The 16,923-nt window shown below is 39.1% G+C and overlaps 1 protein-coding gene and 1 long non-coding RNA gene across 2 annotated transcripts; both read left to right on the forward strand.

The window, feature by feature from the left end:
• The first annotated feature begins 2,890 nt into the window (after positions 1-2,890).
• On the forward strand, positions 2,891-3,295 carry LOC126617036 (uncharacterized). The gene has a single exon (XM_050285113.1). The coding sequence runs from the start codon at positions 2,891-2,893 to the stop codon at positions 3,293-3,295; it is 405 nt and encodes a 134-aa protein (XP_050141070.1).
• Positions 3,296-14,496: 11,201 nt separating this feature from the next.
• On the forward strand, positions 14,497-15,850 carry LOC126614731 (uncharacterized). The gene is made up of 4 exons (XR_007620506.1): positions 14,497-14,746; positions 14,831-14,928; positions 15,104-15,662; positions 15,747-15,850. It is a non-coding gene; the product is annotated as an uncharacterized LOC126614731 (long non-coding RNA).
• Positions 15,851-16,923: the final 1,073 nt, after the last annotated feature.

Raw genomic sequence — 16,923 nt, forward strand, 5'->3', positions numbered from 1 at the left:
TTTCTTCCCACAATCTCAAACAATCCCAAACATCTGCTTCTTCAATTGTGAGAAAATCGCAATTTTCTCCCTAATCTAATCCCCAAATTCGAGTTAACTCTTAATGCTTGACCAGAAAATTCTAAAACTTGACAAGAAATGCAGATCCTAATTTTCTATTTTCTTAATGAAAATTTGGGATAAATTGTGAATTAGATTTAAGAAATTGAAAATTGGAGACAGAGATGGATGAACCCAGCCGTCGAAAATCAAGGTCGACGTCGATGCCATCAAAAATTGGAGAAAGAGATGGATGAACCCAGCCGTCAAAAATCGAGGTCGAGGTTGATGCTGTCGAAAATTGGAGACAGAGATGGATGAACCTAACCATCGAAAAAAATTTCTATCATCCAAGTTCCAGCTTTCATTGAAGCCCATGCCGTCGAAAATCGAGGTCAATGAACCTAGGGTAGCGAAGCAGACGAAGGTGATAAAGGATGCAGCGAGAATGGACGAAGGCAAGAGAGGACGATGGAAGGTCTTAGCTAGTCCAGTGGGTTTCGGGGTCTCTCGCTAAGACCGGCTAGTGAAGCCTTTTGTGAAAGTGAGTCCCACCTAGTGCCATTAATGTTCATCTCACAAGCCACCAAACACAAGACTACATTAATACTTAATCCAATCCAATAAAGTGAAGGCTAAGAAGGGTAAACAAACGCCCCCTAACAGACTATCATTTTCTATGCACAAGCAAGCGTCTGGTTCATCATGGCTCAAAGAAACCGGTTTGTTGAATTGCTTGGATGTTAATGAGAGGTTGATAGTAGATGCGAATCTCAGAGTCAAAGGTCGAAAGAACACCTTTGCAGTTGGAGACATTACTAATATTACGGTAAGTGCTAGCTACAATCTTGTTATATGAACTTTTTTTTATTAACTAGGATAGTTTGTGTAGAATTTTCATAGAGACACTGTCCCCAATTTCGTAATTACCACCAGCTCAAATCGTCATATGTGAGATTTTATCACAAAAAGCTTCAGTGTTAGTTGAAGTGGAGTAATTATATTTAAACTCTTCTTCCTTTCTTTCTTTCCCTCATATACCTAACAGTTTGATTCTATATATCATGTATAAAAGAACTTAATCAGTTTTCGGTGAAGTCAGGCTTTCACTTTTGAAAAACCTAGTGTATTACTTCAATGAATCACTATCTAATTCTGACCGGAATTTAGGCTCGAGATATTTTTTGATGAAACGATGACAACTTACCTTTTCTTTAATTATAAGTAATTTACTTATCGACTGAGTTACATTTAATTTAATCGAGTCCAGAAATTAAGAAAGTGTTAGGACTTGACTTTTTTAATTACAATATATAATTAATTAATTCTTGTTGACATGAGTTCCAAAACGTGTTTTCCATCTCATGTTGTTCTACTGGATTTAGGCGAGATTTTACTATAAACTGTTAGAATGAGTATGAGATAGAGAAGTTCTAGGGACTAGCTATGGGTATTTAGTTTGGTAGAAAAGTCTTGTTGATGAGAGGAATGCTGATCCTTGGTCTAAAAGGATTTTGTATAGCATTCGGATCTTTTGGAACAAGGAAACAAGTATATGTTTCCTATGAGGATTTTAATAGGGAATCCTATCTAATTATGGAAAGGACTATATGTATATATATAGTGGCCTCTCTTCTCACAGAAATATGCTCATATTCAGGACTGAAACCTATTTGTAAGTCGAGCTTGGATCATCTGCGAGAGAAGAGAAGGTTCACTGGAAAGCTTGCTGTCATGGCCTCTAGTTCTGGAGTCGCTGCAGATATGCCTTTCTTCTTGCTCCTCATTTGATTTATGCTTAAGTCTTGTATGTCAATTCACTGCCAACATGTGGTATCAGAGCCAAAAGACACACAAAGCATGAGTTCAATATGAAAAGATCAAATGTTTGTGTTTTCATTCTATTAAAAAAAAAAAAAGGGTGATCTCATGGAGAATCGAAGTCGGATTCTGGAGGTTGTAAAAGATGTGATGGTAGAAAAAGCAAAATAACTCTATGAGATTAAAATTAAAAAAAAAAAATTGACAATTGGAAAACCCAAACCATTGCTGAATGAGGGTTTTTCCCAGATTAGAGTCAATTTTTTACTCCATTCTTGAATTACGATCTGGGTTTTTCCTTTAAGCATTAAGACCTTGTATTTTCAAATCCTAAATCGCTTCCGCTATTCCTTTTGTGAATTTGAAATCAATGATTAAAAGGTATGTTGTTAATTGCTTTTGATTCCCTCGAATGTCCGTGTATGTTTCATTGCATATGACTGTGTTTTGTCGCTGCAGTTTGATTGCTGCAGAAAATTGTTGCAGTGAGAAACATATTTGAGATATAAGTTTTAAATACAAATTTTGGTTCTTGATTCAATCTTGATAACTTTGAAACTGTTTTATCACATGTATGAGACACCATTAATACATTCGGTGTCTAAGGATGTATGATTGCTGCAGAATATTGGCTAAGTTATTGTTATATCACTGACTCTGTGTATGCTTATCAACAAACCGTTGTTAAGTCTATATGTATGGGTCTGTGATTATAGTCATGACGTGCAAAAGGATGTTGAGATGAAATCTGGAACTAATAAGTTCATGTTTGTGATTTCATGGTCGCTGCAGCATCTGCAATATCATTAAGGACTATGAACTTGGCAAATATTCTCATTCTCACTGGAGGGGGCAACTACAAGAAGTGGAGACGAGAGATTGGACTCTTGTTGACACTTAATGAATTCGACATAGCCCTTGACACTCCCAAGCCGGTTTTGACTAATCAAAGTACTCGAGCTGAGAAAGCTGATGCGGAGAGATATGGACAAGAGCTAATAAAGTGGCACTTTCTATACTTGAAAGTGCCATGACTGACACTGTTCGAGGCGGGATCAAGAAGCATGAATTAGCTATTGACTATTTACAAGCAATTGAGAAGAAGTTCAAAGAGTCTCAAAAGGCAAAAATTAGTCGATATATGGCAATGCTTACCACTTACAAGATTAAGGGCACATGTTCAATTAGAGACCACATCATGACAATGACTAATGCAGCTGAGAAATTGAATTCTCTAGATGTCAACATTGGTGAGAAACAACTGGTGTTCATGCTCCTTCAAGCTCTTCCAAGCAAATATAGCCAGTTGAAGGTGTCTTATAATACTCAAGACAAAAACTGGGATGTCAATGAGCTAATAGCACAATGTGTTCAAGAAAAGACTAGACAAGAGCAAGAAAGAGGAAAAGATGCTGAGATAGTGAACTTTGTTTAACCAGACAAGGCGAAAAGGTCAATCAATTCATTCTCTGGAAACTTTGGTAAGAATTCTAATACCAAGATAACCTTTTTTAAGTCTAATGCATATGCTAAAGTAAATGACTCTATTAAAGGATCTAGCAATCTTAAGGTCAAAACCAAAAATATTTCTAAGCTTAGATGTTTTTTTTTGCAAAACTAAGGGACACTTAAGGAAAGACTGTCAAGTTTTCAAGGACTATCTTAAAAGTAAGGGTGTTGAACAAGTTAATGTTTGTATCAAGTCCAATTTAATTGAAATACTTGTGAATTCATGATGGCTTGATACTGGCTGCTCAGTCCACATTACTAATTCTTTGGAGGGTTTCATGATATCAAAACAAATTGGTTTTAAGAACTATAATGTCTTTATGGGTGAAGGAAAACTAAGGTTGCAGTAGAAGTTATTGGAATTGTTCATTTAAGATTGTCATCTGGGTATATACAAAAACTAAGTGATGTGCTGTATGTGCCAAAGATGAGGAGAAATTTGATCTTTGCTTCAAAAATTGTAAAAAATGGTTTTGCTTTTCTAGGAGATGATGAATGTTTAAAGGACCATCTAGATAGTGTTTTGGGAACCGCATACTTGAGTGACAACTTATGGTGTTTAAATTGTACTGTGGAGTTTATTAATCAACATGTTTTAAACACAAGCACTAAGAGGATGCATGCAGTGATGATTCATTCATTCTTTGGCACAAAAGGTTAGGACACATATCCAAAGAAAGAGTTTTAAAGCTGTCAAAAACTAACTTGATCCCTGAATTGAATTTTGCTACTGCAACTGAGTGTTTGATTGTGTCAAGGGCAAAATGACTAATTTTAGGAAATTAGATGCTATGAGGAGTCATGATTTGCTAGAAATTATACACACTAATATTTGTGGTCCTTTTCCAACTAAAACCATTTGTGGTAACTCTTATTTTGTCAACTTCATTGATGACTTCTCAAGGTTTAGTTATACTTATTTAATTAGTGAGAAGTCATATGTCCTTGATTGTTTCAAAGTTTATAAAACTGAGGTAGAAAAACAATTGGGAAAGACCATTAAGATTGTTAGATCGGATAGAGGAGGAGAGTACTTTGGCAGGTACACTGAGGCTAGACAACACAAGGGTCTGTTTGCTCTCTATCTTGAACAACAAGGAATTGTGGCTTAATACACCACACCTGGAATGCCACAACAAAATGGAGTTTCATAGAGAAGGAATAGAACTTTGTTTGGAATGGTAAGGAGTATGATGACAAGATCAAAGTTACCAGGATTTCTATGGGAATAAGCATTGAAGACAACAACTTATATATTGAATAGAGTCCCAAGCAAAGTAGTTTCATCTACACCTTTCGAAATTTGGAATGGTAGGAAGCCTAGTTTTGATCACTTCCATGTTTAGGGATGTAAAGCTGAGGCTCGAATTTACAATCCAAATGAGAAGAAACTAGACTCAAGGACTGAATCATGCTACTTCATTGGCTACTTAGAGAAATCTAAAGGCTTCAAGTTTTATTGTCCTCAAGCTCACACTAGGATTCAAGAAACTCACAATGCCACATTCTTTGAAGATCAAGATGTTGCAGAATTGTCACAAGCAAATTCCTTTTTGAAGAACCTCATCAAATTGAGAATCCTTCTTGGAATGATACTTATAAGAAGATTTTGATAACTCCTTCTTCTATAGTTGAGTAGGAGGGAGATCAAATGGAAATTTATCCTAATGTAGATAGAATGGAAGTTGATTTTGGGTCTCAATTACAGCCACAAGGGGATCAAACTTCAAATTCTGAAGTACAATTGAATCCGAGTATTGAAGTTCTTAATGAACCAGCAGTTACATTGAGACAGTCAATGAGAATCAGGAAGACCACCATGTCAAATGACTATGTGTATTTGCAAGAAAGTGAATTTGATTTCAGTGATATAGATGACCCTCTCACTTATTTTCAGGCCATGAACAGTCCCCAACAAGCTTTATGGAACACTGCAATGAAGGAGGAATTAGAATCAATGTCACAGAACAATGTATGGACATTAATGGCTTCTAATCCTCAAACCAAGGCTATAGGATGCAAATGGGTATATAAGACCAAGAGGGATGCTTAGGGAAAAATTGAAGGTTACAAGGCCAGATTGGTTGCTAAAGGTTTCACTCAAAGAGAATGAGTTAACTACAATGACACGTTTTCACTTGTCTCTTCCAAGGATTCTATAAGAGTTATAATGGCACTTATTGTGCATTTTGATTTAGAACTACATCAAATGGATGTGAAGACTGCTTTTCTCAATGGTGAATTGCAGGAAACCATTTACATGAAGCAACCTCCTAGATTTGTTGAAAGGGGGAAAGAGGACATGGTCTGCAAACTCAACAATTCTATTTATGGATTGAAGCAAGCATCAAGACAGTGGTTTTTGAAATTTGATCAAGCTGTTACAAGACATGGCTTCGTGGAAAACAAGTTAGATTATTGCATTTATATTAAGTGGTCAGGTTCAAGCTTTATAACTTTAGTATTATATGTTGATGACATTCTACTTGCGAGCTCTAACTTGAATCTCCTTAAGGACACCAAGCACATACTCAACAAGAACTTTAAGATGAAAGACCTTGGAGAGGCACACTTTGTACTTGGCATTGAGATTGTCCGTGATAGGTCCAAAAAGCTTCTTGGATTATCACAGAAGGGATATATTGAGAGAGTTTTTTTAAGGTTTAACATGGAAAACTGTAACAATGGTGAAGTACCTGTGAATAAGGGAGACAAATTTTCTAAGGCTCGGTGTCCTAAAACGAAATTGGTGTTGGAAATGTGCCCTAAAACCAATCATATGATGATACTTTACGGACATTTCACATGTTAAACTAATCTAGTTTAATATCAAGGGCAAAGATTATTGTTTTAAGCCGTCTCATATAAATGTTATATGCTTAAACGATAAGTCCAAGGAATATGTAATTAGGAGAATGTAATTTAAACAAGTTAGATTCATGAGACCATTCTTTTTCGTATACATATCCTAAACGTTCGTGATCATAGGATTGCCAATTGGGCATTGACAGTCCGTTAAGATCAGTACGTGATGTGTCTTCTTTCAGGGAGAGCGACTGGACTCGAGTCATTGGTGTGATTGATACCAAGACAAGCATGTAGGTGCTCAATAGCGAATGAGTCCACTGAACACGATTAACGAGGAGTTCTCATACTCATGTCACATGAGAACTCATGGTTTGGATAATGCAAAGTAGTCCTTTGACCTGAGGCATCATAGTTGTCTTGTGGTTAGGTCCTTGATCTTTGACTATGTCAAAGTCACTCCGTCAGAGGGTGTCCATGGCATAGTTGGGGTTAAGCCACTTAGCCATAGAGGCAAGTGAATGCGCAACAAGGGATCTCTAACCTTCAAACTGTTTGAGGGAGAATACTCTATGATATGATTAAGAATCTCTGGCCAGAGTATGAATAAGATTTAGGAAGTCGTTCTAAATCACATTCAAGGTAATCATATAAGTAAGATAATCACATTGGATAGTAGACATGAATAAACTATTAAACTAAACAATGTGGTCAAGAGTATTGCATTAGAGAAAGACCGTATTGCATTGTAATCCTAAACTGAATAGGTTCTCCACCTCTTCTGATTAGCTTAGGTAACCATGAAATGCTGCTAGGTGTCACTCATGGTTTGTGGAGCCCTAAACGTGTATAATCACTAAAGGGAGAATTGAAAGTAAGTTTCAATTCACAATCGATTTGAAAGAGTTCTAATCGTCCACTGCCTCGCTAAAAGGAACCTAATGGATTGTACACCGTGTAAGGTAGAGATTGAAGAAACAAAGGAGATGAGTAAGGACAATTAAATGGTTTAATTGTTTATGGCAAGAATTAATTAATATGTTAATTAATCAAACGAATAAGTTCATTTTAAACCTTGAGTTAGTTTTGGGCCTTAAAGCCCAAATTGGGCTTCGAATCGTCAAGCCCATTAGCTTAAGTTGTATGACAACTTAACAAACAAAATTCAAGAAGCCCAAAACAGCCCAAAGGCTTGGGAAAACCGGCCATATAGAAAGGGATAGTGAACTTGGCTTAATTGCAAGTTTGCCACTCCATTGTGAGGTGGTATAAAGGCAACTTTATAGCCATTTCATCCTTAGGGTTTCTTTTAGAGAAAAAATGAGAACACAAGCTCCATTTTTGTCTCTAAGAGGTCGGCCACCCTAGAGGATTTTAGCTAGCAATCTTACTTCCTCTAGGTCACTCATCTCTTCTTCAAGTCCTACCTTGGTGTGGAGACTTAGCGGTTCTCAACTTTGGGAACTTGGAGAATCCTTTCAACCATCCTCATCCAAGAAATTCTGGAGCTAAGAAGCAAGAATGAAGGCCCTCTCCTTGGGTGATTAGCCTTTGCTTATGCAAAGAAGAATCAACAAAGGTATAATGTTTCTCAACTCACTTTGTTTTGAGTTGAGTCTTGGTTCACCCTTCTACTAGGCTTTGAATTTCATGGGTAATGTTTTATTTTTGAGTGCATACAAGCATGATTCCGCCTTTAATTGTTAATTGCATGTCATAGATGTTGCTCAAATGAACATGTTTTTCACCAATTTTCCTTCAATTGGAGCTGGATAAAATGCAAAACAAGCCTTATGCTTCATTGGTTGGGAGTATGATGTATACAACTATTTGCACTAGACCTGACATTGATTTCATAGTAGGAATGTTGGGTAGGTTTCAAGCAAATCCGGGAGAGTCTCATTGGGTTGTTGCGAAGAAAGTTTTAAGGTACTTGCAAAGAACCAAGAATTACATGTTGGTTTATGGCAAAGAGGAACTTTTGGAGCTAGTTGGCTACACAGATTCTGATTTGGCCGGGGATGTGGATGACAAAAAATCCACTGGAAGTTATATTTTTATGCTTGGTGATGGTGCAGTCTCTTAGAAAAGTGCGAAGCAGACTATCATAGCAACATCTACAATGGAGGCAGAATTTGTAGCCTGTTTTAAAGGAATGAAACAATCTGTATGGTTAAAGAATTTTGTGACAGATCTGAAGGTTGTCAATTCTGTGCAAAGGCCTATTAAAAAGTACTGTGACAACAATTCTGCAGTATTCTTTGCCAAGAACAATAGGAGAACTTCAGCTTCAAGATTGATGGATGTAAAGTTTCTTAAGGTCCAAGAAAAAGTGAGAGAAGAAGCAATTTAGGTGGAGCACTTGAGACTAATGCAATGATTGCAGATCCTTTGACCAAGGCATTGCCAATTGGAGTGTTTAAAGCTCATGTCTCTCGGATGGGAATACTTGAATCATTTGATCAGTGGGAGTGATCCGTTACAAAGTGACTATTAGATTGCTGCTGTGCAGTTCAGAGAGCTGGTGCATCAATATAGATAGGTTTTATGTTTAAATTTTAAAGATTATGGCTGAATAAAGATAGTATTAGGTTAGCTAGTCTTGTTTTTAGTTTATTTTATTTTTCAAATTGAGATCAGTTATTTTGGTCTATTGTTTTGAGAAATAAAGTTTGAAATAATTCATTTGATGCTTTAATAATGGTTAGTCTGTTTAAAGCACTTGTTGAATTATTGATTCATACGTTGTTTTGGAGCAATGGTTTGTCTTAAAATCTTGTTGTCAATGGTATGAAATAGTGGGAGCAAATTATTACATGTTTGCTTATAAAGATCAGGTTCACAATGATAAGAATACAGATTGAATATATGTAATTTTGGAAAACTGTTTTGCATTATGGTTGCAATTTGAGTTACAAAGTTCTATATTTTGAAATGTATGTAAGTGGTTTGTGATTGAATACTCTTGATATAAGACTTGGTGATCACTTTTATCTGAGAATTGAATAAGTCAGGTACTTGAAACTGTTCTCATACTCAAGTGGGAGAACGTTAGAATGAGTATGAGATAGAGAAGTTTTAGGGACTGGCTATGGGTATTTAGTTTGGTAAAAAAGTCTTGTTGATAAGAGGAATGCTGATCCTTGGTTTAAAAGGATTTTGTATAGCATTCGGATCTTTTGGAACAAGGAAACAAGTATCTGTTTCCTATCAGGATTTTAATAGGGAATCCTATCTAATTATGGAAATGACTACATGTATATATATAGTGGCATCTCTTCTCACAGAAATATGTTCATATTCGGGACTGAAACCTATTTGTAAGTCGAGCTTGGATCACCTGCGAGAGAAGAGAAGGTTCACTGGAAAGCTTGCTGTCATGACCTCTAGTTCTGGAGTCGCTGCAGGTATGCCTTTCTTCTTGCTCCTCTTGTACATGAATTTTGGTTAGGTCTTTTAGGTTGTGATTTATGCTTAAGTCTTGTATGTCAATTCACTGCCAACATAAACATCATATAGTTCTGGTTCCTTTCGAGCAGTCTATTTTACCATTTTCAATCTGCCTAACTTTTAGAGTAAAGAATATTTCGATAATATTGTCCAATCTCGATTTTGGATCTGCTTAACGATGCCTTATGCATATAGTTAGATATTTTGTATACGAATGTATCTCTTGCACTAAAACAAAATGGTAGAAAAAGAAATGAGGCCATGTGCAACAGCCCTTCAAATTTGAGGTCCTGTGCGACTGCATCTTTCACTCCACCCCCAACGCCCCTTCCTGTGTTAAAATGCACATGACAGGAAATCAAGCAAGGGTATTTGGCAGGCACAAAAACAGGCATTAGTGACCGCAAAGACATAAATCTATTGCTAGCAGGCGGAAGAGAGAGAGTAAAATGGAAGCTTACGAACCTCATTCGATAATGGCAATTGTTACACTTGGGAGGAAGTATGGGGGTTGCACAGTTCCCATTCACAACGATTAGCGGACGCATTGCGGGACTGATCAAATCTAAATATCTTTTTCTGGGGAAGACGAGGAGGCAGCTGGGCCCAGAACCTTACATTGTGGATGATTAATGTGGTTTGGTGTGTGGGTGTATGTGTGTATATCATATGTGTATGCAGGTAGGCGTTTTAATTACGTGCATGATTGGAATGCAACCTCCGTATGCTTTCATGGCTGGTCAGCTTTTTTTTCTTCCTTTTCATAAAAGCATATGGAAAGGGGTGTTGCCTTGCACCACAGTATGGATTCAAATCCCGACCCCTTCCTAATCTAATAAATCGATTGTGTTGATGCACAAAATCAGCAAAGACTTTGGTACAACAGAAAGTGTCAGGTCTTGTGACCTTCGCTTGGTTGCTTCGGTCACTAGTGAGGATAAGTACGTAAATGAATAGAGACAGAGAAGCAAACACAGGATGTACGTGGTTCACCCAGATTGGCTACGTCCACGGAGTAGAGGAGTTCTTATTAGTAGTGAAGGGCTTACACAAGTACAAAGGATCAAGCTCTCAATTTAGTGAGTTCTTGTGAATGATTTAACACAAATGGCATTAGGCCATATTATGGGGGAATGACCCCTATTTATAGAAAAACTTGTAGCTTTGTCACATTGACATGTGTCATATTATGATTGGTTCTTGATGTCGACACGTGCTGCGCTCTGATTGGCTTCTAATCTTGACACGTGTCGAGTAGTGATTGGCCTCCTGGTCGGAGGGGAACTCTTCTGGGTCCTTGACAGTATAGCGTTGGCCGGTGCTCGGTAGTTTCGGGATTGGTCAAGTATGGTACAAACAGTGCTCCCCTAAGTTCCCGAGTGAGGGAAACTCCTCGGTTGGGGACTTGCAAGATCCAATCCCTTGAGTAATCACGAAACTTCTAAGTACCGAAGTGTGGTCTGATCTTCATCTGCCCTTCTCTGGAAGTACCTTTCCTCCATCCGGGAATGGTGTATTTAGCTGATGTTGACGCACAAGGTAATGTATCAATTTCACTTGAAGCTTAGTTGTAGTTTCGGGCTTAGTCAAGTGTGATACAAACCCTATAGTAGGAGTCCCCCAAGTCGCCGAGCTAAGAGATCTGCCGAAAGAGGTGACAGACAAGGTAAGCAGTCAAACTTCCAAGTAAGCAACCCAGGATCAGAGGTTTGACTTCGACTTCCGGTTGATTGTTCTTCTTCTCCTTGTCTCTCATTCAACTGTCAGGATAAGGAGAAGCAAATGGAATAAGAGATGATATGAGATACTTTTGCTTTTGAAGAAGTAACTTTCCACAGGCTTATTCTTGAACTGTGCTGGAGGGTTTTATGGTGCCCTTCAGAGTATAAGGCCAACTCAAAAATTTGAGGGTCAAAACAAGTCCATCAAATCTAGAGTACGTTCGACCTTGATGATATGGGATACTTTTGCTGTTGACGGAATAATGAATGTGGTATGGAAAGGTGTCGTGCTATAGTGATCTGTTTCAGCCCACCGTTGAACCTTCTGCTTCAATCTTTTGCATGGCAGAAGTGGTGTGCAACCTTTGCATTTAAATGGTCCTTCAGAACATTCCTTCATAGTGACTCATCCCCGCTTGGCAGCTTCAGTGTAAAGAGCCAATATCTGATCAACTGTCATGAGGTATTTACCGGTGGAATTCGTGACCTTGACAGCAGTTGAGGATGAGTACTCGAGAGCAATGCTAAGTAAGCAACCAGGCAAAGGCTCCAGGCAGTCAGTTCCAAATTGGAGGTTTGATTTCAGGTTCCGACTGACTGCTCTCTTTCTCCTTGTCCTGCAGGTGTGGACAAGGACAAAGACAAAGACAGGGAGAAAGCATGATATGGGATACTCTTGCTTTCGACCCTGATGATATGAGATACTCTTGTTCTTGGTGTGGCTTATTTGCTGAGGTATTATCGGGGGGAAATAAAGCTGAGTATTTCGAGAGGTTATGTTGAGGGTGCCTTTTCGAATGCGAGAAAGGGTTGAGCATTTTTGCAGGTTTGCCTGTCCGTTGAGGAGGGAGGTCAATGTATATAGGGATTTCCCAATAACAAGTAGTAATGCTATTCCTTTACCCTTCTTGGTCACAGCAATGTAGTGGGAGCTGCCAGCTTCACGTGTTTTAATTTTGTCAGAGCACTTTGAAAAAGTGGTATGTGGTATCTGGAAAGCTGATATTACGTGTGAAGATTACAGATAAGCTTTATCTAAGGAAATCTGGCTCTCGAAGTTCTGAGAGTTGTGCCTCTTCGGTTTTCGAACAAGCAATCCCGTCGAGGATCTGACTCTCGAGATTCGGAAAGCGGTGCTACTCCGGTTTTTGAGAAAGTAATTATGTTGGGAGTCTTTTCTCGAATGTGAGTAAAGGTTGGACGTTCTTGCCAACCTGTCTTGCCGCAAAACACGGAGGTCGACACACATAGGGACTTTCCAGTTGTCAAGCAGTGGTGCTGTTCCTTTACCCTTATGGGTAATAGTAGGGTAGCTGGAACTTCGAAATTCTCGTGCCTAAACTTTGTCAGAGATCTTTGACAAAGTTATATGTGGTACCCGAGGAGTTGATGGTGCATATGGAGAGCGGTGATTGAACAGTAAGATTCACGTGCTTTCTACTTCACCAGAAATCTTCGACAGATTGCCCGTAATTTCCGCAAAGCTGATTGTGCATGTGACAGGTGCTGACGAGGCTGAAAAAGCAGGTGCTTTTTCGATTTCTGAGATCGGCCCTCGTGGTCTCTGAGCAGCCCAGCTTTTGAGAAAGCAAACGCCTCTTCGATTTCTGAAGCTCCGTCGAGTGCAGATTTTTATAGAGGCTGGCATTAAGTTCCACAGCACACTTGAATCTCTACCAGTAGAAGCTCATTTCTTGCACTTCTAAGATCTTGATTTGTCTGACCTCTTCCCTCTTCAACACATTTGAAAATGTCTGGACCCTCCGACCGTCGTTTTGACTTGAACCTTGGAGAAGAGACAGCCACGCCTTCTCCAGACAACATATGGCGCCCATCCTTCATATCCCCTACTGGTCCTCTTATCGTTGGGGATTCTGTGATGAAGAATGATATGACCGCTGCAGTGGTGGCCAGGAACCTTCTCACTCCCAAAGATAACAGACTACTTTCCAAACGGTCTGATGAGTTGGCTGTTAAGGACTCTCTGGCTCTTAGTGTTCAGTGTGCAGGTTCTGTGTCTAATATGGCCCAACGCCTATTTGCTAGAACCCGCCAAGTTGAATCATTGGCTGCTGAAGTGATGAGTCTCAAACAGGAGATTAGAGGGCTCAAGCATGAGAATAAGCAGTTGCACCGGCTCGCCCATGACTATGCTACAAACATGAAGAGGAAGCTTGACCAGATGAAGGAATCTGATGGTAAGGTTTTACTTGATCATCAGCGGTTTGTGGGTTTGTTCCAAAGGCATTTATTGCCTTCGTCCTCTGGGGCTGTACCTGGTAATGAAGCTTCAAATGATGAACCTCCAATGCCTCCTCCTTCTGGGGTTTTGTCAAGTACTGAGGCTCCGGATAACCACCCTCCGGTGCTTTCTCTTTCTGGGGCTCTACCGACTGCTGAGACTTCCCCTAAGCAACCTTTGTGAAGGCTCCCTTTTGTTTGTTTATTTTGACTCATGTATATGTACATATTTGTGGCTTATCGAAAATATTAATAAATAAGCTTTGCTTCATTTCAACATATTGTGTTAAATACACCAAAGCCTTCTTCATAAAGTTCTTTGAATTTTTGCTTTTGTTGAAACCTGTATTGTTGAAGCTTTGTGAGTGAAGCATGTAGTTTGAGGTAGTGTTCCCTTAATTTCCCGAGTGAGGAAAACTTCTCGGTTGGAGACTTGAAAAATCCAAGTCACTGAGTGGTTGTGAGACTGCCGAGTATCAAGGTGCAGTAGCATATGGTGGGAGTCCCCCAAGTCTTCAGGCGAAGAGAGTTGCCGAATGAGGTGTCTAGCTAGTAGTCAATGTCATGAGTAGGAAAACTTCACTTGTTTCTTTTCGAAGTGGTAACCCAGGGCTCTTTCTTCATATATTGTTTTTTTGTTATGAAGATGTGTTAGGCCCAAAGAAGTGGAGGCCTAGGCCCTTTTTTTTTTTTTTTTTTTTTTTTTTTTTTTGTCGACTGAGTGGGATGTTTTCAGCTGAATCCAAATAGGGGGATGTTTTCAGCCGAATCCAAGGAGGGGGGAAAGCATGACTCATCATCATTTGTCATGATGTTGTTCCCACACTTCATCATCATTTACTACTTTTCCTTTTCTTCTTTCATAATATGCCATCAATGTGTTTAATTTTCTTTTGCTTTGCCTTTCCTTTTTGGCTGGAAAGATTGCCATCTTTCCTCACAATCTGATTTGCTGCAGTCTTGTTGAAGGAAATGTGGGTGTTGGAGCTAGGTAAACCAAGGAGGGTGTCTACGTAGAGGGAGTGGTAGCTCTTCAATATAACACCATTTTCTGTGGCTCAAATCGCAAAACCATCTTCATGAAAGTTGTTCCTTAGCTCGTGAACTACAACATATCCGAATTGGAGATCCATCGGAGCAGTACAACTCCAGAAATTCAGGTATGATGAGTGATTGTTCGTCATTTGTATATCAACGCATCAGACTTGTTGTGAGCTTCAAAAACTCCATTTTCTTTTGCTCAGATCAACATACTTTCTTCATCGAAGTTGTTCCTTAACTTGTGAACTACAACATATCCAAAATTGAGATCCCTCGGAGCTGTATAACTCAAGAAATTCAGGTATGATGAATGACTGGTTATTATTTTTCTGTCAACCCGTCAGATTTGTTGTGAGCTTCGAAACTCCATTTTCTATTGTTCAGATCAGCATGCTTTCTTCATTGAAGTTGTTCCTCATCGTCTCTTTCATAACATATCAAAAATTCAGAATGAACTAATGGTTAAATATTTCCAGATCTTCGAAACATCACAGCAGCTTCGAAATCTGCAAGAATCCGACTGTCATGCTTGGAGCTTCAACACTTTAATTTCCGTCGCTCAAACAGAAATGGTTCCTTCTTGAAAGTTGTTCATATGCTCAAAAACTATAGGGTGTCCAAAATTCAGCTCCATTGGAGAAGAGCAGAGGTTGCAGAAATTTGATAGATGAAAGGAGGCGGAAGAGGGAGAGAGAGAAAAAGTCTCTTGGGTTGGATTTCTATTTTGGGGCAGATTCCAATTTTTGTAGCACCTTCATTATTGATGAATTGCTTGTACTTTTGTCCATTAAGAAACCTGGGACTTTGGCTTGTTGTTGGATCTATTATAATATGTTTGGGAACATATATAAGTGAATAAATAAGAAGGAAGATTTTGGGCCCTTGTGGGTGTAAAACAAAAAATGTTTATGTTTACCCAAGTGTTTTTGTACAAGTTCAAGGGCATCTTGGGTTTTGTGAACAAAATTTGTTTATTTGGAGCAAGGTTTTGTGTTGAAGCTTTGTAGGTGAAGCTTTGGTGTTGAAGCTTTGTAGGTGAAGCTTTGTAGATGAAGCTTTCTAGGTGAAGCTTTGATGGTGAAGCTTTGTAGATGAAGCTTTGTAGATGAGGCTTTCTAGGTGAAGCTTTGATGGTGAAGCTTTGTAGATGAAGCTTTGTAGATGAAGCTTTCGAGGTGAAGCTTTGATGGTGAAGCTTTGTAGATGAAGCTTTCTGGGTGAAGCTTTGATGGTGAAGCTTTGTAGATGAAGCTTTCTGGGTGAAGCTTTGATGGTGAAGCTTTGTGGGTGAAGCTACGTAGGTGAAGCTTTGTAGATGAAACTTTCTGGGTGAAACTTTTTGGATGAAGCTTTTTTTTTTTGGGTGAAGCTGTTTTAAGTGAAGTTTTTTGGCTGTGTATGAATAGATCTATTGTTTGGATATAAGCCATTGTTTGGTTGTTCCTTTCTTTGTATAGTCTTATCGACACATACTTAGATTTTGTTTCGTGTTGGATATATCTGCTTTGAGGTTTCAACACTTGAGTGTTCCATAGCTAGGAATGTAAAAGAGTAAGGGCCAAGTTGGCTAAATTACCTCTTTAGTGAATTCATTGCCAAATGGCCTTTATTACATAGGATGCCGAACGGCTATAGCTCAACACTTGTACATCGTGAGTCTATTTGTAGTAGTACTTCAAGTGATCAGCGTTCCATGGATGGCCAAGGGTCTTGCCATCGGAGCTTCTAAGTGTGTAAGAGCCAGGGCGACTGATGCCAATGACTTCATACGGTCCATCCCAGTTTGGACTAAGTGTGCCTTCACTCGGGACTCTGTCGCAGAGTAATCTTTTCTTTAAGACCCAGTCTCCTATTTTGAAAGAGCGAGGCTTGACCCTAGAGTCATAATAGTTGGAGATGCGCTGCTTGTAGGCGACATTCCTCAAGTGAGCTTGGTTTCTGTGTTCCTCGACTAAATCCAAGTTGAGGGTGAGTTGTTTGTCATTTTCACTTTGAATGTAGTTCTGGACTCGGAATGTTGCTTGCTCGAGCTCAACAGGGACAACCGCCTCTGTGCCAAAGGCAAGTGAGAATGGAGTTTCTCCTGTTGAAGTCCGATATGAAGTGCGATATGACCAAAGAACTTGGGGTACAAATTCTGGCCAACAGCCTTTAGCTTTGTCCAAGCTGGTTTTCAAAGTGCGCTTGATTATTTTGTTGATGGCCTCAACTTGTCCATTAGACTGGGGATGAGCTGGAGAGGCAAAGCATAAGTTGATGTTGAACTTAGAGCAGAACAACCTGAACTTCTTGTTGT

Source organism: Malus sylvestris, chromosome 3 (assembly GCF_916048215.2).
Source record: "Malus sylvestris chromosome 3, drMalSylv7.2, whole genome shotgun sequence".
Taxonomy (NCBI): domain Eukaryota; kingdom Viridiplantae; phylum Streptophyta; class Magnoliopsida; order Rosales; family Rosaceae; genus Malus; species Malus sylvestris.

Coding starts and splice junctions, on each gene's coding strand:
- LOC126617036 (XM_050285113.1), top strand. CDS start 2,891: ATGACTGACACTGTTCGAGGCGGGATCAAGAAGCATGAATTAGCTATT.